The sequence below is a fragment of the Caretta caretta genome, chromosome 26 (genome assembly GCF_965140235.1).
Source record: "Caretta caretta isolate rCarCar2 chromosome 26, rCarCar1.hap1, whole genome shotgun sequence".
In the NCBI taxonomy this organism is placed as follows: Eukaryota; Metazoa; Chordata; order Testudines; family Cheloniidae; genus Caretta; species Caretta caretta.
This window is the reverse complement of record NC_134231.1, coordinates 652156-676055: the sequence shown is the minus strand read 5'-3', so window position 1 is coordinate 676055 and position 23900 is coordinate 652156. Positions and strand designations below refer to the sequence as shown.

At 44.4% G+C, this 23900-nt stretch overlaps 2 protein-coding genes across 12 annotated transcripts; one reads left to right on the top strand and one right to left on the bottom strand.

The window, feature by feature from the left end:
• Positions 1 to 16374, top strand: GOLGA7 (golgin A7). Of its 4 annotated transcripts, none has more exons than XM_048829269.2 (6): positions 1 to 135; positions 954 to 1086; positions 4667 to 4819; positions 9605 to 9706; positions 10967 to 11030; positions 15048 to 16374. In XM_048829269.2, exons 2-5 carry the CDS (start codon positions 976 to 978, stop codon positions 11012 to 11014), a joined length of 414 nt encoding a protein of 137 aa, XP_048685226.1. In that variant the 5' UTR covers positions 1 to 135; positions 954 to 975; the 3' UTR covers positions 11015 to 11030; positions 15048 to 16374. The 4 variants fall into 4 exon arrangements, with proteins under 4 accessions (XP_048685226.1, XP_048685224.1, XP_048685225.1 ...); XM_048829267.2 differs by having other exon boundaries at positions 28 to 135; positions 959 to 1086; XM_048829268.2 differs by lacking the exon at positions 15048 to 16374 and adding an exon at positions 13767 to 13899 and having other exon boundaries at positions 28 to 135; positions 959 to 1086.
• LOC125626378 (uncharacterized) lies at positions 5322 to 23894 on the bottom strand. 8 transcript variants are annotated; one of them, XM_048829266.2, is made up of 6 exons: positions 21798 to 23894; positions 19173 to 19240; positions 14244 to 14342; positions 13821 to 13908; positions 8041 to 8131; positions 5322 to 6588 (listed from the first exon to the last, which is right to left on the bottom strand). In XM_048829266.2, exons 1-6 carry the CDS (start codon positions 21810 to 21812, stop codon positions 6560 to 6562), a joined length of 390 nt encoding a protein of 129 aa, XP_048685223.1. In that variant the 5' UTR covers positions 21813 to 23894; the 3' UTR covers positions 5322 to 6559. The 8 variants fall into 8 exon arrangements, 2 of the variants coding, with proteins under 2 accessions (XP_048685223.1, XP_048685222.1); XR_012666144.1 differs by lacking the exon at positions 13821 to 13908; XM_048829265.2 differs by lacking the exon at positions 8041 to 8131.
• Positions 23895 to 23900: the final 6 nt, after the last annotated feature.

Here is a 23900-nt window from a genome sequence, read left to right as displayed (position 1 = left end):
GCTCTAACGTGGGACCGCTGCTCACTTGCGGCTCTCAGCGAAGCTGGGGCGGTGCTTTTACGGCAGTCGTAAGTGAAGTGCGCACGACAGCCGCCGGCGTCGGAGTGGAGGAAGCAGGGGGGCCTGGCTTTGTCTGTAAGGGCGGGGGCCCCTTGGAAGGGGGCGGGGGCCCCGGGTGTTTTTTTGGGGCGCCGTGGGCCGGAGTTCGGGGGCCGATGTCCTGGTGGGGGGCTGCGGGGAGGGGGGTTGGGGCGCGGGGACGGGGGGGGTTGGCGGTTGGCGCGGGGTGGGAGGGGGAGCTGGGGGGGGCTGCGGAGGACACGGGTTGCGGGGGCTCTGGCTCCGGAGTGGACGGCCGGTAGGTGTCTTGGGGGGGCTGCGGGGAAGGGGGTTGGGGCGCGGGGACGGGGGGGGTTGGCGCGGGGTGGGAGGGGGAGCTGGGGGGGCTGCGGAGGACACGGGTTGCGGGGGCTCTGGCTCCGGAGTGGACGGCCGGTAGGTGTCTTGGGGGGGCTGCGGGGAGGGGGGTTGGGGCGCGGGGACGGGGGGGGGTTGGCGGTTGGCGCGGGGTGGGGGGGGGTTGGCGGTTGGCGCGGGGTGGGAGGGGGAGCTGGGGGGGGGCTGCGGAGGACACGGGTTGCGGGGGCTCTGGCTCCGGAGTGGACGGCCGGTAGGTGTCTTGGGGGGGCTGCGGGGAGGGGGTAACCTGGGCGGGCCGGGGATGAGTTTCCGGTCAGTTTCAAGCGGACACTTTGACTGAGGGAGACTTCAGCAGGCTCATTGAAACTGGCAAGGCGGCGGCTCCGCGGGGGGGTAGGGCAAACTCTGCCTGGAAACCACCCCCACCCCCCCGCGCGTAGGGCTGTAGGGTGGGGCGAGCCTGCTGTACTTCTCGGCGTCCGGGTGGCTCTGGTGGTCGTGTCATGTGTTGGACCCCTTGTGTCCTCCCACAGAACAGCCAGTTCCAGCTGTGCGATGCGGCCGCAGCAGGCACCTGTTTCTGGTAAAGTCTTTGTCCAGCGAGACTACGGTAGCGGCACCAGGTGCCAGTTCCAGACCAAGTTCCCCCTGGAGCTGGAAAACAGGGTAAAAGTTTTGTTTTAACTTAACTTGGGTTGGGTTACGGACAGGATCAAAAAAGGCCGGAGCTAGGTGACGGGAGAGCGTACCTGCTGTGCACTCCTCCCTGCGGCCTGTGCCTGAAGAAGGGGATGTGATAGGATGTGCTCAGAATGAGTCCTGTATTGTTTACAGCCAACAATGTATGTGGTGTTTTCCCGACAACTAAGGTGACCGCTTCCTACATACTTATACAAACTACCCTGCATACGTTTTTGGTTTTTTTTAAATCAGTTTGAGTTGTTCGCTGTGGGGTGGTGGTTAGAGTAGATGCTAGGGAGTCAAGACTGATTATTTTTTATTCTTATTTTTCCTACTTCAGTGACTGGTTTACTGTGTAATCTTTGACAAGTGACTTTACTCTCTGTGCCTCAGTTCCTAAATCTGTAAAAGCTGTACCTACCTAACTCGGAGTGGTTAAGGCTTAAAGGGATATTGCCAACTTGAAATCTAGCCAATTTTAAGAGAGTTAAAAGTAGTTTCTAGTATAACACCATACCTGAGATCTACTGCCAGTTTTGGTGGGTTTATAACATTTTCTAAAGTGAACTGGTAAAATAGAAGGAAACTTCTTTTGCTCTGCTCTCTTTCAGTTACGGTGACCTTACTTGATACAAGTAATCAGAATAGATTTTTTTTAAAAATCCAGGCAAAATGGGTTTAAATTGACTCTCCCTATAATTGTTTTGCTAAAGATTTTAGGCTTCTTGAATGAGGCACTCTAGAAGAGTAATGGAGTATTAAATTAGAAATCATATTAAAAATTAATTTTAATAGTTAATCTTAAACTGCCTTTGTTCAGTGGATGGCGCTGCTTTGTCTGGGAGATGACATTTTGCCAATACTTCCTCAGCCAAGGCCTCTGCTTAGAAGAAATTTGACACCATGGGAAATGAGATTATCAAAGTAGTTGTAAACTGCATTCTGTCTTTTATTTTCAGTTAACAGGACTATGATTTAAATAGTACCAAACTAACCACAGATAAAAATGGAGCCTGCCTTCCAACCCACATTAATAATCTGACTCCTTAAATTTACAGTTGGGGAGCTGCATTTGCTATGGCCTAATCTATGTAGTCAGGCTGTCACAGCGGCATTTTTCTGGTTAGTATTTTTTAACATGTTTGAACAAAAATAGTGATAGGTTCCTCTTCCACTTCCCTGTATGCAAAATGGGGCTAATGATACTTATCACCTCAGTGAGGTGCTTTGAGATCTGTGAACACAAAGCTCTAGGTAAGAGCCAGTTTGTTTATTTGTGATTTGACTTTTACATTACATGGTACAGGTATTCGGCTTTAATGCACAGCCCAGTTATTCTTGCTCTTAGTATAAACTGAAATGAATCCCTCGTTTTCTGTTTGCTACAATTAGTTTATAGCAGTTACTTTCTATAATTTCTGTCTTTGATTTTAGGGGGAGGGTTTTGCTCAGATAGTCTCTGCACTGTACAACAGTGTGTTTCTCATGCACAAAGTATGGGAGCGCACAATGTCATCTTGAGTGCATTCAGTGTTTAATTATTAGAAAATTGTCAGAAAGATGTAGATATAGTAATGAGTGTTTTCTTGCCAGCCTAGTGGCTTGGCTGATGGGGTAATTGCAGAGGTGAGGTGATACTTTGTCACTGAGTAAAAGGGTGTGGACAGGACTATATAGGAGCAATCCATAGCAGTGCCTTTCAGGAAGGCCTTCCAGTATCATGATTTGTGTTGGTAATGTAGCTGGTCACTAACAGAAGAAACTGAATAGTAGCAAGGGTGAGAATGGCACCTCACAAGCTGGATAAAATAGGTGAAAACTCTACAGTCCTGTCCAGACTGGCAGCCTTTAGGAGGTAAATCGATACAGTTCTTAAAGAGAGGTTGTGAACGTAGGAGCTCTGACTGGGGGAAGATGATATTTATACATGAAGTTCTAGTATAAAATCTAATACGTTTTAAATATAGTAAACAGATTCTTCCAGCTTTCGTAAGTTGCTTTATATAGAAGTGGTTTGTGTCTGCATTTGTCTGCTTTCAACTCAGAATAGCATACTATGAAAGGGATGGAGACTTTATCTAAATATCATTCTGCTACCTTGTTGCGTATCATTTCCTGTTCAGTCTTTAAAATACAGAATGTTCAATAACCCTATAGTTTATACCAACATTCTTAAACGTGCATAATTAGAATCAGAGGTGAGTGTTCTTGGCATTATCTCGGTGTGGGAGGAGTCCTTTCATTATAAAGTCTGATTAAAGCAACTAAACCTACCTACCTAACTCTAATCTCTTACTCTAGACACTGTAAAGTCTTTATTACAAATATTGACTTTGTGCATATCAGGAATGGCTGAAACACTGAATAAGAAGCAGCGCATTAAAGCTCACACATTTATCTTCATGCGAGCTGAGGGCTAGAGCCCACATCCTTTGTGCATCCAACTCTCCTGTGGACCATAATCTTTATCAAAAATAAAGAAGTAGAAATTCTGTTAATTTGTAGACATTCTGGCTTCTTGTCAGTTGCTCTTTTTTTTGTTGTTGTTCATTGATCATGATTAGAAGACATTTGATTTTTGATGTGAACATCTAGACATAACAATATGCTTAAAATGCTCATTCACATCATTTATGAAACATTGATATTTATGCTTTCTGTAATCCTGAGAAAAGGTGTCCCTTGTAACAGTAACACAAACTACATCTGTTATGCCAGTGAAAAAGAAAGCATTTATTATTGTGCAGTTATGTCTACCACAGTCCTCTCTCATGGTGAGAAGGCTGTTCTGCTGAGCCTGCACTTCAGTGGCTTCACAAGTACCCTCTCAAGTACTTTCTTTCATTTTGTTACTGTCAATTGTAATGTTTTATTAAGCTACAAAATAACCCCTCCTTGCCAATTGCTCTTTCTTCTATAGCGGGTAAATGTCACTTTGGGTCCTGTTTCCTTCTCTCCTGCCCTGTAGGTACACTAATCAGCTTAGTTTTTCCTTGTTAATTTTATTTATAACTTGTTTGATCAACTCTGCCATAATTATGCAAAATAGTCAAGGCCTTAAGTGAAAAATGTATTTTTGAAATCTAGAGGACCTTCCCCCTCCAGATGAGCAGTTTTCAACTAGGTTGTACTTTGAACCTAACACGTTACACATAATGCAGTTTAAATAAGGGCAGCAAATGAGACACAGAGGATGAAGCACATTGTCAATGAGTGCCTGCTGATAGGTTCAACGGTGGCCTAGAAGAACTCCTTCACACCACTTAAGATGCCATCTCTTGGCTAGATGACTATGCACACAATAAATGAGTAATGTGGGAATACACATTTGATCTAATGACTTTAGATCACTTAGCTGCTATTTAACCAAATGCTACAATTTATGGAAGTAATTCGGTACCTAAACCAAACCTTTGCTCTCCATATTGTTTGAAACTGTCTGTAGGTGACATTGCTGATTAACGGACTGTTCTAGCACAGAAGCTAGATCTCTGTATTGGGGATCAGTGAGTCTTGAATGAGAAATTTGCTGGGTTAGTCTTGTTAAACTCAATCTCTTTTGCAGATCGATAGGCAGCAGTTTGAAGAGACGGTTCAAACTCTAAATAACCTTTATGCAGAAGCTGAGAAGCTTGGGGGCCAATCTTATCTTGAAGGATGTCTGGCCTGTCTGACTGCCTACACTATCTTTTTGTGCATGGAGACACATTATGAAAAGGTGAGCCTGTTACATTTCATGCAATAAACTTAAAGCAAATGAAACTCACAATGTTGTATGTGAAAGTTATGATCTGTCAACAGGAGAAATGTTTTGCTTTTTTACTTCGTTTATAAAGTTTTCTCTTATAACAGCGTAGTTCATCACTGTAGTACAAATACGGAATAAGCTTTCACCTGCTAGCCTAGCTTCCTGAAAAATCCTGGTCTGTTCTCCTCTCACTTATATTTGAGAGTTGCAAGTGTATATGCAGGGAATAAATGCCAACTTGAGTCACTGGTTGGAGAGTAGCAAAGAAATAAAATGTTATGTTCCAGATGTGTGAAGAGATCATCCTGCTGCTAGGATAAACTATAACCATACAAAGATAATGTGCAGTTTTAGGAGAAAAGTCAAAGATACATTTTCAACCTATCAGTCACTCAGTGTGCCCAGCTAGTTGAACCATTCCTAACCCAATCATGTTTAACTTTAAAATCCATTAGACAAACACTAAACTGGAGAGTTTTAACACTGAATGTTTATTAATTTCTTCTGGGATTAAATTACTGATGAGGAAAGATTTTAAGTGATCTGCTTAGTGCTGTTCAGAACTGCTGGCTTCCAGTCCTTCGGTGAACAACTAGATCATTCTAAATTATAAAAATGTTGTGGTCTGATACCTTCTCTTTAAAAATGAAGATTTTCTTTCTTGTTTAAACACCCTGACACACTGGCTTGAGGAACTAGAAGCCATTCATACTTTCACACCTGCATGCATCCATGCTTACATATGTGGTCTGAATTTAGTATTGGCAGTTCCTCTTTATTTTATTTTTATGCAGTCTGAGTTCACAAAGCCAATGAGTAAATGGCCAAGTCAGTATCTGAATATATTCAGCATCCCTTCTATAAATGAAAGGAGAGTTTAAAGAAGCCTGATAATTTAATATTGCTGACTTGAAATAAAAACATGTTCCAAATCATTCTATTCATGATTACTGCTGTATATTATATATGAACAGAAGCCTTTTGCCATCCCTTCTGAGCTGGGTGATAAATTGTCCTTGTTTGCGATATATTTTATTTATCTAGATCTCTTTGGCCTATCTGATGTAAGAAGAGTGACTTTTTAGACCTTAGGCTGCACCAGCTGAAATGTCTTTTTACAACTGAGAACTAGACTGGGACAGAGATGGCAAGGCAGATAATTTTTCTTTTCAAATCTCATTGGAGAAAACAGCATTCCTGGTCATGCTAATGAGAACAGAGCAAAGAGATGGTTAATTCTTGTGACTAGCTCTCTCTAACCTTTTGTGTTTGTTGCACTTACTACTATACTGTGTAATTTGTTTGAATATCTAGTTGGTTTTACAAACAACTTTTTTGACCCTCTCAAAATAAGATTGATTTCCATAATGTGATCATCTTGCCATTTTCTTTAATCAGTATAGATTTCTAAATACGCAATATTGTAGCTAAAACCTCACCAGAAAGCTCCTCCATCAAAACTTACATTTGATTAAACTGAACTGGAGTGTGTCCCTAAGTAGTAACCCTTAGCAGAGTATGGATGGATGCATTTCAGGAATTCTTTATTTGAAATCAGTCATGCAGTCATTTTGTAAGAGACTTAAGTAGTAATGGATTGTGGAGATGGATATGCCATCTCTAGTTTCCACTTCTTGCGGCTTGACTGAGCAGGAAATGGGAGAGTTGGAGAGATCTGAGCTGGATATCTTTATGGCATGCTTGCTTCCATTATGTGTTTGAAGAAGGCTGACACACATCTATTGAGAGAGAAGAAACAAAACTCTGACTAGTAAAAGCTTCCTGAACTGGAACGTTGGGAGGTTTCCGTAAATCTGAAGGAGCAGTGTGTGTGAGAGACCAAAGTGAAACTTCACACTGCTAATAAAATACAAAAGTCATTCAACTAAGACTGTTTCAGAGATTGTATTGGTTTTCTGCTGTTACTATGTGTAGTCTGTTATCTTAAAACAAGATGCTCTTTACTTTATATATACATATAATCTGAATTTCCAGAAGTCAGTTGCATTATGCAGAGCTTTATATTTAAGGTGTCCTTGGTGAAATTAATTCCTTGGTTTGGTCCTAATCTGGATGCCTTTCTGGAAGATTTGCTTGAGTCAAACACAAGTTACTGGGCTCCATTTATGGGTAACTGGGTGAAATTCTATGGTCTATGTTAGACAGGAAGTCAGACTAGATTATCTAATGGTCCCTGCTGGTGACTATTAGATCTCATATCTCTGCAAGTATTTTAACTTTTCTTGACCCAGTATATATGCAGACTGAACATTCCCACTCTGGTATTTTTATGTTCTAGAACCCTTTTCAGTTTATTTCCCCACCTTTCTTTCTAATGTCTCTGAAATATTTAAATAGATGCATGACTCAGTGGTTGTGGAAATACCATAAAACTGGTAGGACTAGTAATGTTGGAGCTTAGCCAACTGCGAAAGCTGGGTTTGATCTCGTTTTAGGGTTCTGTTCTTTTTTATCAAATAACTTCAAGTACATAATTCATTGAAAGCTATCAGTTTCCCAAACATTTCTGTAATGAAGTGACAAAAACAACACCATCTGTCTGAAAGCCTGTCCTGTGTTTGCATTCAGTCTACTAACTTATCAGTGTCCTATCTGGGGCAAAGTAGACTGAACCTGTATGAAGCAAGAAGTGTATGGCTCTTCTGTTTTGACTTTAACAATCAGTGTGTGAACTATTTGGATCAAAGCGTTTGGAAATGTTACTATATAAAACTAGTGCAGTCTGTTTGCCTTGGCTTACACACAGGCCAAAACCGCAAGTTAGCACTCGCCTCAGGCACTATTTCGATAAGAGCAATGCTCTGTGCTAACATGCAGAAGGATTCATTTAAAGGAATGCTGGCCTGGAACGACTCCTGTTCAGACAGGTGACAACTGGTACATCACAAAGGTGACATGCAGGGAAAAGCAGTAGCTACATTGTTGATCAGCAGACATATACAGAAATAAGCAGCTACCCAAGGCACTGGGTACTCCTGCCATCAGTTATTTGAACAAAATATAAAATAGCAGTTTTACACCCCACCCAACAACCAGCAGAATTCAACCCCTTCAAAACTGCCCTCCCTCATCCAAGTGTCACCCCCCATTTAATGCAGCAGGACTTGTTGGATTAGGAGATAGCAATGGCACCTCTAAGTGTTTGAAGGGTGGGGGAGAAGAGTGCTAACCAGTAAATAGACTGTTGGACTGGAGGAGTAGAAGCAGTAGAACAAATGGCACAAAGAAGGCTTGATGCTTTTCAATATTTTCATCAGTGATCTAGAAGTAAATACAAAAACACTACTTGTGGAGGATACAAAGATTGATGGAGTGGTAAATAATGAGTACAGGGCAGTCTCACACAATGATCTGGTAACCTGGGCCCATTCAAACAAAATGTATAATTTTGCGTTTAAACTGTTGTAAAAAATCATCCAGAAATAAGGAATGCAGGCCATACCCACACACAGTGGGGACTGTATTCTGGAAAGAAGTGACTTGAAAAAGTATTTAGGGATCATAATGGACAGGCAACAGAACGTGAGCTGCCAGCACAGTGCTCTGACAAAAAGGGCTAATGTGATCTGTGGATGTATGAAGAGGGGTGCAGTGAATAGGAACACAGAGGTGGTTTCTCTTTACCTCTGTATGTGGTGCTGGTGAGACTGATACTAGAATGCCACGTACAGTTCTAGTCTCAACATTTAAAAAGGGATGTTGAAAAATCAGAGCAGATACAGAGAAGAGCTGCAAAAATGATTTGAGGGCTGGAGAAAACTCCTTATGGTAAAAAACTAAAGAGTTTAATCTCTTGTCAAAAAGAAGATTGAGAGGTGACTTGATTAGTGTATTCAGTATCTTCCTGGGGAGAAAATACTAGGCACTAAAGGGTGCTTTAATCTAGTGAAGAAAAGGCAAAACAAGAACCACCAACTGGAAGCTGAAGCCAGACAAATTCAATTTAGAAATAAGGCTTAGCAGTGAGGATGATTAACTACTGGAACAAACTACCATGGGAGGTGGTGGAGTCTTCAAATCGAGATGCCTTTCAGGAAGTTATACTTTAGCCAGACACAAGTTGTTGGCTTAATATAAGGATAACTGGGTGAAATTTAATGGCCTGTGATATACAGAAAGTCTGCCTAGATGATTTAATTGTCCCTTCTGGCCTTGAACTCTCTGAATCTGTGGAAGAAGCATGTAAGGGGAAAACAGTTATTTTTGGAGTAGCTAAGATCAGCACTTTGTATTTGGCAGTCTGTTATTAATGGGAAATTGACATGGAAGGAAAGGGGCCTCTCCTCTCTTTTAGAGTCACACCATGACATATAGTAAGCAAATTGCTTTGTGAGTAATTTAAACTGCATATTTTCATAGCACTATACAGATCTCTCTTTTCCAGGCTATACCCTATATTAACCTCTTGTAGCACAGACACAGTATTATACAAATGTACCCGTCGGAGAATCTTGTTACAATACAGCTGTCTCCTGACCTCCTTGCAATATAGTTTCAGTGCTGGTATAGACAAGACATTATCCATGTATCCTTCCCACCTACTCCCCGCCAAAAAAGAAGAAAAAATAGCCTAGCTATGCAACAGGGCTACAGTCCCAGCTTTGTTAGAGTGAAGCTGTGTTATTAGGTCTCCCCTGACTTGGTTGTATTTGTAGTGTAGATGGGGCTTTTAAAGGAAGGCTGATGTGAAAACTCAAACAGAAAAACTATAAAGTCTCTGTGTTCTCTCACCAGGTTCTTAAGAAAATTGCCAAATTCATTCAGGAACAGAATGAGAAGATCTACGCACCCCAAGGCCTCCTCCTGACGGACCCCATCGAGAGAGGACTAAGAGTTGTATCTTTTTATGGCTTCTTAATCCTCTTCAGAATTCTGTCCTCAGAGCAGTAATAGTGCATCTTACCTCACAGAGGCTGCATTGCATGCTGCAGGCACCCATGATTCTGTGATCTTATAAAACACATACTCCTTGGTGTTTATAACGTCTCATGTGTAACGTACTCAGCTGTTCCTCTCAAACTTTATTTGGATAAAATTACTATCTGTTTAGAAAGTCTTTTTAATAAAATATGAATTTGATAAATCTGTTCCTTGGAGCTCTCTTAGAAGGGTGCTATTCAGAAGCAGAGTATCTTCCTTCAATCTCTGCTACCTCTGGAAGATGCAACTTAGCCATTTAGAAAGGCTAGCTGACTTCCTAATAGAAATAAAACATGGAATGTAAATGCTCTGTAGAATTATTTTAAATGTTGGTCTTGGCTTAGAAACAATGCATTGTTGCTCCCACCTGGTGCCTATGGTAAAATCTCCACCACAACTTGCCTGAGTGATGAGGTCTGTCTCCCTGGATTTTGCTCTTGGCTACAGCTGTTCTCCCTACAATTTTTCTTCTAGGCTTTGGACCTCACTGCAAATGGCTTAGCATTCATTCTAGTTACCATTTTTCTTGGTGGTTGTGGGGGCATCTTGTAGCAATAAAAGAGGAAGTATGAGTAATGCATTTCATCTGTCAAGAATTCTAAACTCAAAGCCCCTTTGAAATGCATAGGCTCATAGTGTGTGGTGAGCTGTCTTCCTAATTAATTGCAGTTCCTTGAGTTTATCTGAGTAGTGGCCCAAATAGCTTACAGCTGTCAGTTGTGTAATTTCATTACCCTTGATGTACTGTGCGTGTTTTTGGGAACTGTAAGTACAGAAAAATGACTTGCATTTGGTAAACAGACATGTAAATAGTGATTTTAATTTGGTAATTTGATTAATAGTTGAACAGTGGAAGAGTGCAAAGCAAAAACTTGCCTAATGACCAATCTCTTTGTTCATAAGAATGTTAACAGTTTCACTGCAATATTACAAAGTCTTTATGCCTCTGAACAGACGTTTTTAAAGGCAAGTTGTAGCACAGGCCAGAATGCAAAGCCAAAAGCCACGAAGAATGTTTTGCTTACTCTAGTTCAGAAATTTAGCAAAATTCCCTCTGTAATGGCAGATGTGAGGCTGAAAGATCAAGTGCTCCACTGCGTTGCTTTGTTTCACTTGCCTGTTTTATCTCCATGATATTTCTATATAGCATGTTTTCTTAACAGCCATGCTGTGCAGATTGAAATTACCATTTACGAAGACAGAGGACTGAGCAGTGGAAGATAAAACTAAGGAGTCTAAGGTAAATATTAACTTTGCATTAGATGTCAGGTCAATAACCTGCTTCTGTAAATTCAGAAGATGCAGGTCCTCTCCCCTGCGGAGACTGAATGTTTATCCAACCACTGCATGTAATCATGAGGCTTTTTAAATAAATCTTATGTGTGGATTAGATTTTTAAATCCCAACGGAAGTTGTAAAAACATCAATACTTGGCAGCATGGTGCTGAATGATAATGTACTTCAGATGACACCAAATTTAACCTTGATGAAATCCAAGATTTTAATTACTTAAACATGCATAAACTTAAATCTAATTTATGCCGTACTGCATCAAAAATCATTATCTCACAGGTTTGGTAGATCAGTAGATCCCGATTCTGCTGAACAGTGCAGAACTTTAAAAATTATGTTTAAAATGTAATGATTGAATTTAATCACTGTTTAAATGGCTCTTCTGGATTTCAGAATGACTCTTACTTATGGCATAAGGTGATATGGGACTCCCATTCAGTCTTACATGCTAACATTGCAGTCACACTACTTGTGCGAATGTCATGAGCTCTTTCAAGCTAAGCAGTAGAGTCAACCCTAGTCAGTACTAGGGTGGGAGACATCTAAGAAAAATCCAGGAGCTGCAAGATATAGTGTTGGCAATTTAGTAGGTGCTGGTTGCTCCCCACAGTCAGTACTGAATCAATTGCCACTGCCTGAGGTCAGGGACTCTGTTGCTGGAGCTGCCATCTTCTGCTTAAAGCTTCCTCTGGCACTTTTCATCGGAGTCAAGATATTAACCCCTGTATCCTGACTCAAATTCCAATTGGAGTAGTTACATCTTACCTCCATCAGGGTTACCTTTTTGGTTCAACTGGATGGAGTATTCACTTCCTGTGCCCTGCTAGGTCACTGCATTTCAATGCTGGTTGAAGTGATCCCCCATTTCTCTCTTTGTGACACTTCATGTTTGTAAAGCACTTAGTGCCTCCCACCCAAAGATCTCAATCTCAGTACAAAGTATTTTATCTGCTGGCCTGAGTAGGAATATCTCACAGCAGAAGCCAGATTCTACTGAACATGTAAAGTTGAATTCCTCCCAACACACTTCCCTCCTTTGCTTTGCTGGGTGCCTCTTGATTAACTTGTACCTACAATTCTTCTAAATGGGATTATTTTCACTGAGGCTTGTCTGCACTGTGCATAAAGCATATTAGAGAGCTTTACAAATCACACGCAAGTAACATGCTATGTCTAGTTGCCCCATGGAGACCTTGCTGGTGTGAACTAAAAGACTGGGTATCTTTTAGTTCCCCCCCATCAGGGTCTACATGGGGCAGTTAGAGCACAGCATGTTAGAGCACTCTACAAATCACACCCCTCTAATGCGCTTTGCCAGCACCATGAAGACAAGCCCTGGGGCGTGGTCTATGCTACAGATTTATGTCGGTATAACTACATCACTCAGGGTATAGAAAATCTGCTCCCCTGAGTGATGCAGTTATACGGCCCAAACTCTCGGTGAAGACAGCACTCTGTTGATGGGAGGGCTTCTCCTGTCGACCCAGCTACTGCCTCTCAGGGAGGTGGAATATCTACACTGACAGGAGACGCTCTCCCATCAGCGTGGGTAGCGTCTTCACTAAGCATTACAACTGCATGAGTGCAGTTGTGCTGCTGCAGCGCTGTAAGTGTAGACAAGCCCTGAGAGGCTCAGCAAGCCATGATGGGAGACGTTCCTGGACCAGAAGTCTGAATACTCTTTTAGCTGCACAATAAGCTGTGGGATATCAGAGTAGTTTGTAACAATGTGTTACTTAGAGATGACTCTTCTGATTTAGAATGTCCAAACTGATTGCTCTGGTTATTAGCACTCTGGAGCCTGATACGCTGTGTGATTTTTGTTTTCTGCCATTGGGAGTAAGTTTGTTTTATCAATTGCAGCTGCATCTACTTGGCACAATCCATTTGTCGTGACTCATTTCACAGCTATTATTGCTAAATGATGTTTTTCCTAGGTGGTGTAGGTTTTGAGCAATTACACGCAAGACCCTACTCTATCAAAGTTCAAACAACTGTGAAATTTCTAAAATGGGGAAAGATTTACATTAGAAACTTCTGGATAGTTTCATGAATTGCAAATATTTTTGTTCAGCACAACTTTGTTTTTGAAGCTGCATATGTATCAGGAGCATACCTAATAAGACCCTTGCTCCATATTGGGCATCTGTCTTCCCAAACTTAACCCACCAGCACCCCCAGCCTGCAAAGTGTCCTAGACCATCTGTTTGACTGCTGAATAGCGCATGTGGGCTACATACACAGTTTAGTGTGAGAATCTAGAACAGCAGGGAATATGCCTCCAGCTGAAAAAGGATGCACTTTCTAGGTAAGATTCTGATTTCAGCAACATCAGTGTAAATTCAGAGTAACTCTCACTGGTATTGCTAATATCAGAATCTGACCTGCTGATTCAGTGATCCATTGAAGATTCGTTTGGTGGGGAGTCAGGCTCTGAGCTTACTCAACAATGTTGAGAAATTGCATTCATGCAGTCCCTCCAGCCAGTCACTGCCACGAACTTGCATCTTACGTGCCCATGCTAGGAGCAGAGATGCAAATTGCCAGTTGCTCTTACCAGTATACACTAAATATTCCAACTCCTGGATACTTTAGCTGTAAGTAAACTCTAACTTTGATTGCTTTGACTGAAAAGACCATGATCTGAGACACTTCTGACTGGTTTGTCTGAATCTTCTTGCAGGTCCCTGTGGGAGATTTTCAGAGGTAGAAAGGGGAAGTGGAGTTGAGTACCTACCTGCTCTTTGTGCCTCAGTAATCTTCCCCAGCAGAGCGTGGTCATCCCACTCTGCACAACCAAAATATCTGAGTGTCCCTCACCAAGTCTGCTGAAAATATTCAGTGTTCAATTATGAAAATTGGATTAATTTGCATTAAGTTTAGAACTACATAATTAGTATCCTTATTGGCTTCCAAAGTACTTTACATCCACTCCTTAAACCTGGACACACACATCTGTATTGAGTGGCAGCCAAAGGCTCCAGATGAAATTGAACCCCTTGTGCTAGGTGCCATACAAACACATACAGACCTAGTCCCCTGCTCCAAAGGGGGTTACAGTCTCACTTGTTACAGTGAAAGGGGGAGGTGTACTAGTGGCCTGCCCCTTTAAGGGCCAGAGGCTTGGGGCCAGCCAGCCCTGGCCAATTGTCAGACTCACCTGGGAAGGGAGTAGGTAACTGTAAAAACCGGCAAGTGGCTCTGTTGAGTGTGGATGGCTGGGGAAGCTTCAGGAAGGGATGGTGGCCTGCAGTAGTCCCTGAAGAAGGAAGACTCCTGGTGGTAAACTTGGCAGGATAGGAAGCCCTACCTGGAAGCGCTATCATTTGTGGTCATTTGGACGATAAACGCAGCTCAGAACCAAGGGGTAAAGCCTCACTTGGTGTGGCTGATAATTCTCAAGGCTCCTGAGAAAGCCAGCTGCTTATAGGACAAATGACATGGTAATGGTAGTGCGGTCTTGTGGCCACAGAGGTAGCTGTTTCACCATGTGATGGTTCCAAATCACTTTAATCTTTTCCTTAAACAAATTAAACTCTCCTGGCTGCCCAGTCATCACTGGTTGACTGATTGTACATGCCACAGCAGAAGTGGGTCCTGAGAGGATAATGGCTTTATGGATTAAGATGAGGAGGATGTTCCATGCATAAGACTTACTGTAGAAGAAGCAGTGAAGTGGGCATGCTGGCCTCATTGGCAGAGGATGCAGGGGCGACACCAAGAAGTATTACTCCCTGTCTTGCAGAAGGGGACCTACAGGTGAAGGCACTTGCCAAGTCAGTGGCACAGCTGGGAATAGCACTCTGAGTGCTGGCTCCCAGGCTCTTATTGTGAACCATTACACATACTACCTCCTCTGTGCTGCAGTACTTCTGGGAGAACAGATACTGTTATGTAATGGTGCCATGCATGGTTTGCTGTAGTGTCCCTAATGTTGTTAAACTTGTTCTGTCTTGCTTTCTAGCTCCCAGCTAGGTGGTGGACTTGCTGTACCAAAAGGTCCACCTACCTCCTGTCTAGAGCATCATTCCTCTCTGTTGCCAGATCCATGGTGCCATCCACTAAAGGACTAACTTCCTAGACCTCTGCCCCACATGGGGTGACCCTCTGGCTGGTCAGCATCCATTTTGTGTCCTTATGGCAAGCTTTAAGTGATGGGATCATCTTAATTTCTAAGGGGAAGACAGTTGAGCTGTTTGCACTTGAAATTTAACAGGTGGATCAGCCACCTGAGAGCAGTACTGTTCCTTCACAGCCACTCAGGCTTTCCTATACATCAGACAGACTTCAGAAAGCAACAAGCCTGACTTTGGGAGTGTGTGTGTGTGTGTGTGTGTGTTTCAAAAACAAAATCTTCACTCCAGAATAAGTCCTCGGGGGACCGAGAGGGGCAGGAAGGAGGTAGATATGTCCATTGCACAGAGTGCCTCTGCCTGGCAGCAAGTGACTCAAGGCATAGAGCATTTTAAGTTTCCAGAGCTGATGCTCTCTGGGAATTATAATGCAAATGCTTTTGTTTTCATGTTCTAGTTCTTCCTAAGAACCATTAGCTAACATTATTGTTGGGTGCTTTGCTGCTGCTGTGAGAATCTACTGTTACTGCGTTGTTCTAAATTCATAGGAGGAGATCGTGTACTGCTTGTTTCATTAAGCTATGTAAGCACAATAAAATGAATGCTGAACCAATTAATGTAACCATCCCTACTCTATCCCTTAATGTTTAATATGTGAAGTGTAATAAACTTTCTTTATGGTTTTATTATAAATATAATTTATAGGAAAATTTGATTTGACAAAGTACTAGATAGCGTGTAAGAGTTTCTTAACTCTAGTCACTGGCAAACTGCTGAAGGGTAGAGCTGTGCAGTATGTCGTATTCCCTGTGCATAAACATTCCTCAACGTCTGTTAAAATACCTTGGACATCTTCTGAGTAAAACTTCCTACAAATCAAGTTGGTGTAATATTTTCTGTTGTCTCCTTCTCCTTTATTAAAGTGAGCTCTCTATCTGGCCTTGGCTTAAGTTAGCAGAGTCCCTCTGTTTTGGGATTTACAAAAGAAAACTGTTCAGAACAGAGAGCATTCTGCTTTGTGATACTGTAGGTGCTAATACTGGATCTAAGCTTCCAGATCTAATTTCTCATACACTGATCTTTTTCCTGGAGGCTTGTGTAATATTTTAACTGTACAAAATACTTGTTTTTCTAAGCTGTAACTGTGTTTGCCTTTTCAGACCTGTTGCAATAATTTTGAAGACCTATTAATGGATCAATAAATTTTTCTTAAATAAACTGTCTGTCATACTTTGATACTGACATGAATCAAATAATAACTCCCTAAGTAAAACTGATGACTGCTCACCAAGATTCTAAAATATGTATACACTTACACAGCTATCTTACAAATCTGATGAATGTTAGACATTAAGAGGGTGGGCGTTCTACTTTCTGTTAGTCAGATTTTTGCTTGTGTACAAACAAAATGTTAGCAGCGACAGACCTAATGTTGAGCCCACATAGGTTTCAGTCTAGAGGTTTCGATGTCTGAGGCACGATAGCTCAGGCTGGGCACCTTGATACGTTATATACACAGTGTTTGGGTATTTACAAATGTGGGATGAAACTCCAGGCTTTTATATAAGCAGCCAAGAGTCTGTGAAGCTCGTTCCCCAAAAGGGGGCTCACCAAAAGGAACAATGGATCTGTATTATAAAATTGTCTGAATTAATAAGTTGGATTTTTAACAATCAAGGACATTAATAGGCTTCTCTCTGAATAGTTTCTAGTTTTTGGTTTGGTTAAGTAAAAGTTAAGCTTTATAGAAGATAGCTGAGTCCCTCCCTGTAAGGTATACAGTAATCAAGGATGTGACCGCCTGCCCATGACCAACCTGGAGAGACTTGATCCTGGATTCAGAGTTGCAGCCATGTTAGTCTGTATTCGCAAAAAGAAAAGGAGTACTAGTGGCACCTTAGAGACTAACCAATTTATTTTGAGCATAAGCTTTCGTGAGCTACAGATGAAGTGAGCTGTAGCTCACGAAAGCTTATGCTCAAATAAATTGGTTACTCTCTAAGGTGCCACTAGTACTCCTTTTCTTTTTGATCCTGGATGCAGCAGTTTCTAGGGCGCTCAACTTGTGTATCCTCTAACTGGTTCTGGGGTGTCCTGGCTCCCCTTCGGAGAATCATGAGTTTGTAGGTCAGGCTATCAACAAATTCATAGATTGCAAGACCAAAGTGGACCACTGTAGTCATCTAGTCTGACCTCCTGTATAACAGGCCAGAAAACTTCCCCATCATAATTCCTAGAGAAGAACTGTGGATGTTGTTCTCAATTATGATCTAAAAATTGTCAGTGATGGAGAATTACTTGGTCAATTGTTCCAATGGTTATTTACTCTCACTGTTGAAATTTACACCTGATTTCCAGTCTGAATTTGTCTTCAACTTCTAGTCATTGGATTGTGTTATACTTTATCCTGCTAGATTGAAGAGCCCCTTATTAAATAATTGTTCTCCATCCCTTAATGTAACCATTCCTACTCTATCCCTTAGATACTTAAACTGTAAACAAGTCACCCTCTAATCTTGTCTTTGTAAAGTTCAATAGACTCAAAGAGCTCAATCTATCACTACAAGGCATGTTTTCTAATCTTTAGTCAGTCTTGTGGCTCTTTTCTGAACTGTCCAGTTTATCAACACCCTTCTTGAATTGTGGACTCCAGCTCTGGACACAGTATTCCAGCAGTGGTTGCACTGGTACCAAACAAAGAGGTAAAATAGCCTCTCTGTTCTTCCTTGAGATTCCCCTATTTATGCGTCCCAGACTAGCATTAGCTCTTTTGCTCACAGCATCACGCTGGCAGCTCATGTTCAGCTGATTATCCACCATGACTCCCAAATCTTTTTCAGAGTCCCTGCTTCCCTAGATCTAGTCGGCCATCTTGATTATGTTTACATTTAGCCATATTAAAATGGATATTATTTGCCCAACCAATCAAACTTGCTCTGAATCAGTGTCCTGTCCTCCTCATTATTTACCACTCCCCCAATTTGTGTCAATCTGTAAATTTTATCAGTGATGGTTTTATGTTTTCTTCCAGGCCATTCATAAAAACGTTAAATAATGTAGGCCCCAAAACTGCAGGACTGTACTGGAAACATACTCCCTCAATGACTATTCCCCATTTGCAATAACATTTCGAGACCTATCAGTTAGCCATCTTTTAATCCATTTAATGTGTGCAGTGTTAATTTGATACTATTCTAATTTAATCAAAATGTCATGCAGTACTAAACCACCCCAGTTCAGTATCTTTTTTTCCTTTATCTTTCTCTTCCTGATTTACAAGACGCTTCTCCATGCTAATCAATGTGAAGAAAAACATAGCCAAAGGCTTGATGGTCTGTGAGGCCCTCCTTATTGACTGATGATCTGAGGGGTGTGACTGTGGATGTTATCCCAGCCAGAGGAGTCTCGGCCTCTGTACTGACTGTCCAGCTCCATTTGGAATGATCCATGAGTGGATTCATGGGTGTTGAGTTCTGCAGTCTGTGCCTGGGCACCCCTGGAGCTGGGACTTCTGCAGGCAGAGTGGTGTTCCAGCGAGGCTAGCCCTTTCAGCCCTCTGCTAAGGCTGTAATTTAAAGTAATGAACAACACTCTGCACTTTTATTGCACCATGTATCTACCCCTATTTCTCATTGACTGCATCAAAAATCCTCCCCCTTTGATCACAAATTAAAATATTTTTCAGTATGTGCTTATATCTCCTTTCACTCTCTTAAATTACCTTGTTGTGTTTAACCTTTTCATATAACTGCTTTAAAAAAATGTTTTCCCTTGTTGCAGTTTTCTGGGGCCTAATAAAACTGGGACTGATGCTTTGTGCTGAGTTGAGGCTTACACTAGTGAGTCACATTACTCTACAAAGCTGTATATAACTGAAGGAAAAATGTGGAAGTTAGTATGAACTGAGGTCTGTACTAGGCCCATAGTTCAGTCAGAAAGTGATCAGAGGTTTCAGAAGAAGGTTTAGAACTAAGGTCACATAATTAACCTATAAAGAGTCTACTCCATAAACCTACCTGAACTGAAATGAGAACTCTCCCTGCAGGCGCTTGTCTCTTCTCTTGCATTCGGGCTGTAGATGGCTCTGAGAACGCAAATAGTGATATCAGTTAGCGGTGGCTTTTTGTGATCTAAAGACACGGCCACTAAAAATGAAATCATCTAAATTCTTGAAGCCGAGAGAGTACTGAAGAGCCACCAGATGGTAGGTCGCATCCAGCCATTGCTGATTTGGTCCAGTTTGGAAAAGTGACTTGGAGGTGAGAAGTTCTGAGAGTTAGTCACCTCCAATGAGATTGAGAAACCTGCCTCTGACTGACTCTGTAGAGTGGCTCATTGGGCAGTGACTGTGTAGGCAGAAGTGGTGACCTGCATGGGATATTTAGAACTAAAAAATACCTCTAGGGAAAAATGTCTCTCTCATGCGCCATTTCATTGTCTTGTGGGAAGTGGGGCTTGTGCGCACAGCCCAGGTTCTCTGAGAACAAGGATGTTTTAGAACAGGGGTCTCAAACACGTGGCCCGCGGGGTTCTTTCGTGCGGCCCGCCGCACTCCCCGCACCCTCTGCCTACCTCCAGGCCTGGCGTGGGCAAACTACAGCCCGCAAGCCCCGCACTACTCCCTGAAGCAGCCAGAACCGCATCCCTGCGGCCCCCGGAGGGGAGAGAGCAGAGGGCTCCGTGCGTTGCTCTTGCTTCTAGGCACCGCCCCCCCCCCCCCCTCCGCAGCTCCCATTGGCCGGGAACGGAGAACCGCGGTCAATGGGAGTTTCAGGGGAGGTACCTGGAGGAGTGGCAAGAGCAGCAGGCAGAGCCCTGTTCCCCACCCCCCTCCCACAGGGACATGGTTCCAGCTGCTTCCTTCACTGCCACCCCGGAGCCACTCTAGGTAAATGGCGCCGGAGCCCACACCCCGAACTCCTCCTGCGCCCCAACTCCCTGCCCTGAGCCCCTGCTGCACCCTGCACCCCAACCCCCTGCTGCACCCCTCACCCCTCCTGCACCCCATACCCCAACTCCCTGCCCTGAGCCCTCTGCCGCACCCTGCACACCTCCTGCACTCCCTGCCCTGAGTCCCCTGCTGCACCCCAACCCCATCACACCCCTCCTGCACCCCACACCCCACCTCCCTGCACCCTGAGCCTCCGCCACACCCGGCACCCCTCCTGCACCCCCTGGGGGCAGGGAGGGGGTGAAGTTGGGGTGGGGACTTCCGGGAAGGGGTTGGAATGGGACTCGTCAAGGCAAACTGTCTCTTACTATATGTATGTACAGCAAATAGCACAATGAGGCCCCAGTCTTGGTTGGGGCCTGTAAACGCTAGCATAACACAAATGCTTTGCAGAACAAAATCTGTGCCTTGTTCTAGGGCAGCATGAAGGAGTTTTCAGAATTGCTCAGTGATGCAAAGGCCTGAGCTTACATCTGATGGTAAAGCTTACATCTGATGGTAAAGTGTTTTTTCCAAACAGACAGAAAAGGAATTTGTAAGACAGATATTAAAGCAAACATGAAATTAATATAACATGTGACTTGTGTATATGCCTTTGCCATGTCTTTACATCTAGATGTTGTATTTACTGGTTGATTGTCAAAATAGGTAATATTCCAGTTAACCTGGAGGTGGGGTCTGTAACAGACAGGACTATAAAGCACCATGGCTTTGGGTGATTTCTTATCGTTTCTGTTACAAGAACTTTTTGTAAAAGCACAAAGTGCTTCTAAAAAAAAATAAAAGCCCAAAGGCGCCCTCCTCCAAATCTGCCTTCCTTGATCTTTTTGTTCTCTTACCTCATAGTTTCACAGAGCAGCTCATTATCATGAAATTAAAGTAATAATTTGTACTGGAAATGTTTTTACAATTACCCTTCTGGGAGCAACCAAGAACCAACCACTGAGTAACATATCCTAGTATCTTGGATTCCTGGGAAACATGGTGGGTTTGGATACATAAATGTACCCTTATGTTTCTTTTCAGCTAAAGGAATCGTGTATATGCAGCATGTATTTGGATGTATGTATCCTATGATGTACAGCCATTTTATTTGGTATTAAGTTCATGCTCTCAAAATATGTACAGGAGTTCAGTTTTTAAAATGCATATTACCGTGGGAGAGTGTAGGAGAGAAGATTTAGTGCTATTCTCCAGAGCAGTGGTTCTCAACCAGAGATCTGGGGCCCCCTGGGTTTCAGGGGGTCCACCAAGCAGGGCCAGTGTTCAACTTGCTAGGGTCCAGGGCAGAAAACCAAAGCCCCACGACATGGGACTGAAGCCGGGGCCCTAAGCCCCACCATCCGGGGCTGAAGCCGAAGCTTGAACAAAGTAGCTTTGTGGGAGATCCTGTGGCATGGGGCCCCAGGCAATTGCCCTGCATGCTACCCCTAATGCTGGCCCTGGCTTTCCTATGCCGAAAACCAGTTATTGTGGCACAAGTGGGCCTCAGAGTTTTTATGCCATGTTGGGGGGGACCTAAGAGAGTAAAAATGGTTGAGAACCCCTGCTCTAGAGCACAGACAAATCAGGTAACAATTGAGACTACCAAAAAGGATCCTAATTTTTATATTTAGAAAGTCAAGGTGTGTAATAGGCAAAAACTGAGAAAAAGAGATGACACACCAGCATGAAAAGTAAAATTACTTACTGTACTCTCCCACATCTGAGATGAGCATGCAGCCTTAAAGTCAAGAGCAGAACAGCCACTCACTGGAAGAGCTTCTCAGAGAAGCCAGCAGAGAGCTGCATTACTGGATGCTGCAACAGCACAATTGCTGTGAGAAGGAATAATCGTTGTCATCATCTTGCCTTTATCGATCCTGCAGCACTTTGCAGATATGGAGGAATCATCCCCAATCCCTAGCCACCACTGGGATGGAATGACAGCTGTTTGTATGGCACACAACTAAACACATCCAAGTTAGGAGAGAGTTACAGGAACGCAGGCTCTTGGGGCGGGGACTGACTTTTCAGTGTGTATGTGTGCAGCACCCTGCACAACGGGGCTGGGCCCCACACCTTCCCACAGTACTAGTGACCCTGTGTGTGGGTGCAGTGCCTGGCACGATGGGGTCCAGTTTCCCAACTGAAGCCGCTGAATGCTAAGATGTCGCCAGGACACTGCGCCATTATGTTCACACTGGGGTGAGGATGTGGCTAGTGCTGGCCTGGGCTGCACACCAGGAGGGGGCGCGGATGCTCATGGGGGCTGTGGTGTGGGGGAATGAGGGGGGTGGCTCTGGTAGGGGCCTGCACAACCCACTCAAGACCAAGGTCCGTCCATCCATCTATGTATTCCTCCATTCTGCTATCAATCCTTCCATGGACCCTTCCCTCTGTCTGTCTGTCCAGCAAAGTGTCAAGAATCTGACCATACCTAGGTCTGTCCATGGACCCATCAGTCTGTTCATTGGTCTGTGAATCTGTCCATCCCTGTGTCCATCCGTCCACAGACCCGTCTGTCTGTCCACAGATCCCTCATCTCTCCGTCCATCCCTGTGTCCGTCTGTCCACAGACCCGTCTGTCTGTCCACGGATCCCCTGTCTGTCTGTCCATCCCTCTGTCCGTCTGTCCACAGACCCGTCTGTCTGTCCATCCCTGTGTCTGTCTGTCTGTCTGTCTGTCCATCCCTGTGTCCCTCTGTCTGTCCGCGGATCCCCCGTCTCTCCGTCCATCCCTGTGTCCGTCTGTCCATGCATCCCCTGTCCGTCTGTCCGTCCCTGTGTCCGTCTGTCTGTCCATGGATCCCCCATCTGTCCGTCCATCCCTCTGTCCGTCGGTCCACAGACCCGTCTGTCCATTCGTGGATCCCCCATCTGTCCATCCATCCCTCTGTCCGTCTGTCCACAGACCCGTCTGTCTGTCCACGGATCCCCCATCTCTCCGTCCATCCCTGTGTCCGTCTGTCCACAGACCCGTCTGTCTGTCCACGGATCCCCTGTCTGTCCATCCCTGTGTCTGTCTGTCCATCCGCGGGTCCCCCGTCTGTCCGTCCATCCCTCTGTCCGTCTGTCCACAGACCCGTCTGTCTGTCCACGGATCCCCCATCTCTCCGTCCATCCCTGTGTCCGTCTGTCCACAGACCCGTCTGTCTGTCCACGGATCCCCCGTCTCTCCGTCCATCCCTGTGTCCGTCTGTCCATGCATCCCCTGTCCGTCTGTCCGTCCCTGTGTCCGTCTGTCCGTCCATGGATCCCCCATCTGTCCGTCCATCCCTCTGTCCGTCGGTCCACAGACCCGTCTGTCCATTCGTGGATCCCCCATCTGTCCATCCATCCCTCTGTCCGTCTGTCCACAGACCCGTCTGTCTGTCCACGGATCCCCTGTCTGTCCATCCATGTGTCCGTCTGTCCATCCGCGGGTCCCCCGTCTGTCGGTCCATCCCTCTGTCCGTCTGTCCACAGACCCGTCTGTCTGTCCACGGATCCCCTGTCTCTCTGTCCATTCCTGTGTCTGTCTGTCCATCCCTGTGTCCGTCTGTCCACAGACCCATCTGTCCGTCCGTGGATCCCGTCTCTCCGTCCATCCCTGTGTCCGTCTGTCCACAGACCCGTCTGTCCGTCCGCCCGCCCCTGTGTCCTGTCCTGCCCGTGCTCCCGCGGGGGCAGAGGCGCGGGGCCCAGGGAGCGGTGTCCCCGGACGCCGGCTGAGAGCCCTGAGCGCCGCGCTGGCGGAGGGCCCCCGGGGGACCGGGGCTTCGGCCGGGCGTCGCGGCCCCTTTAAGCCGCCGCGGGCGCGCGGGGAGCGGCC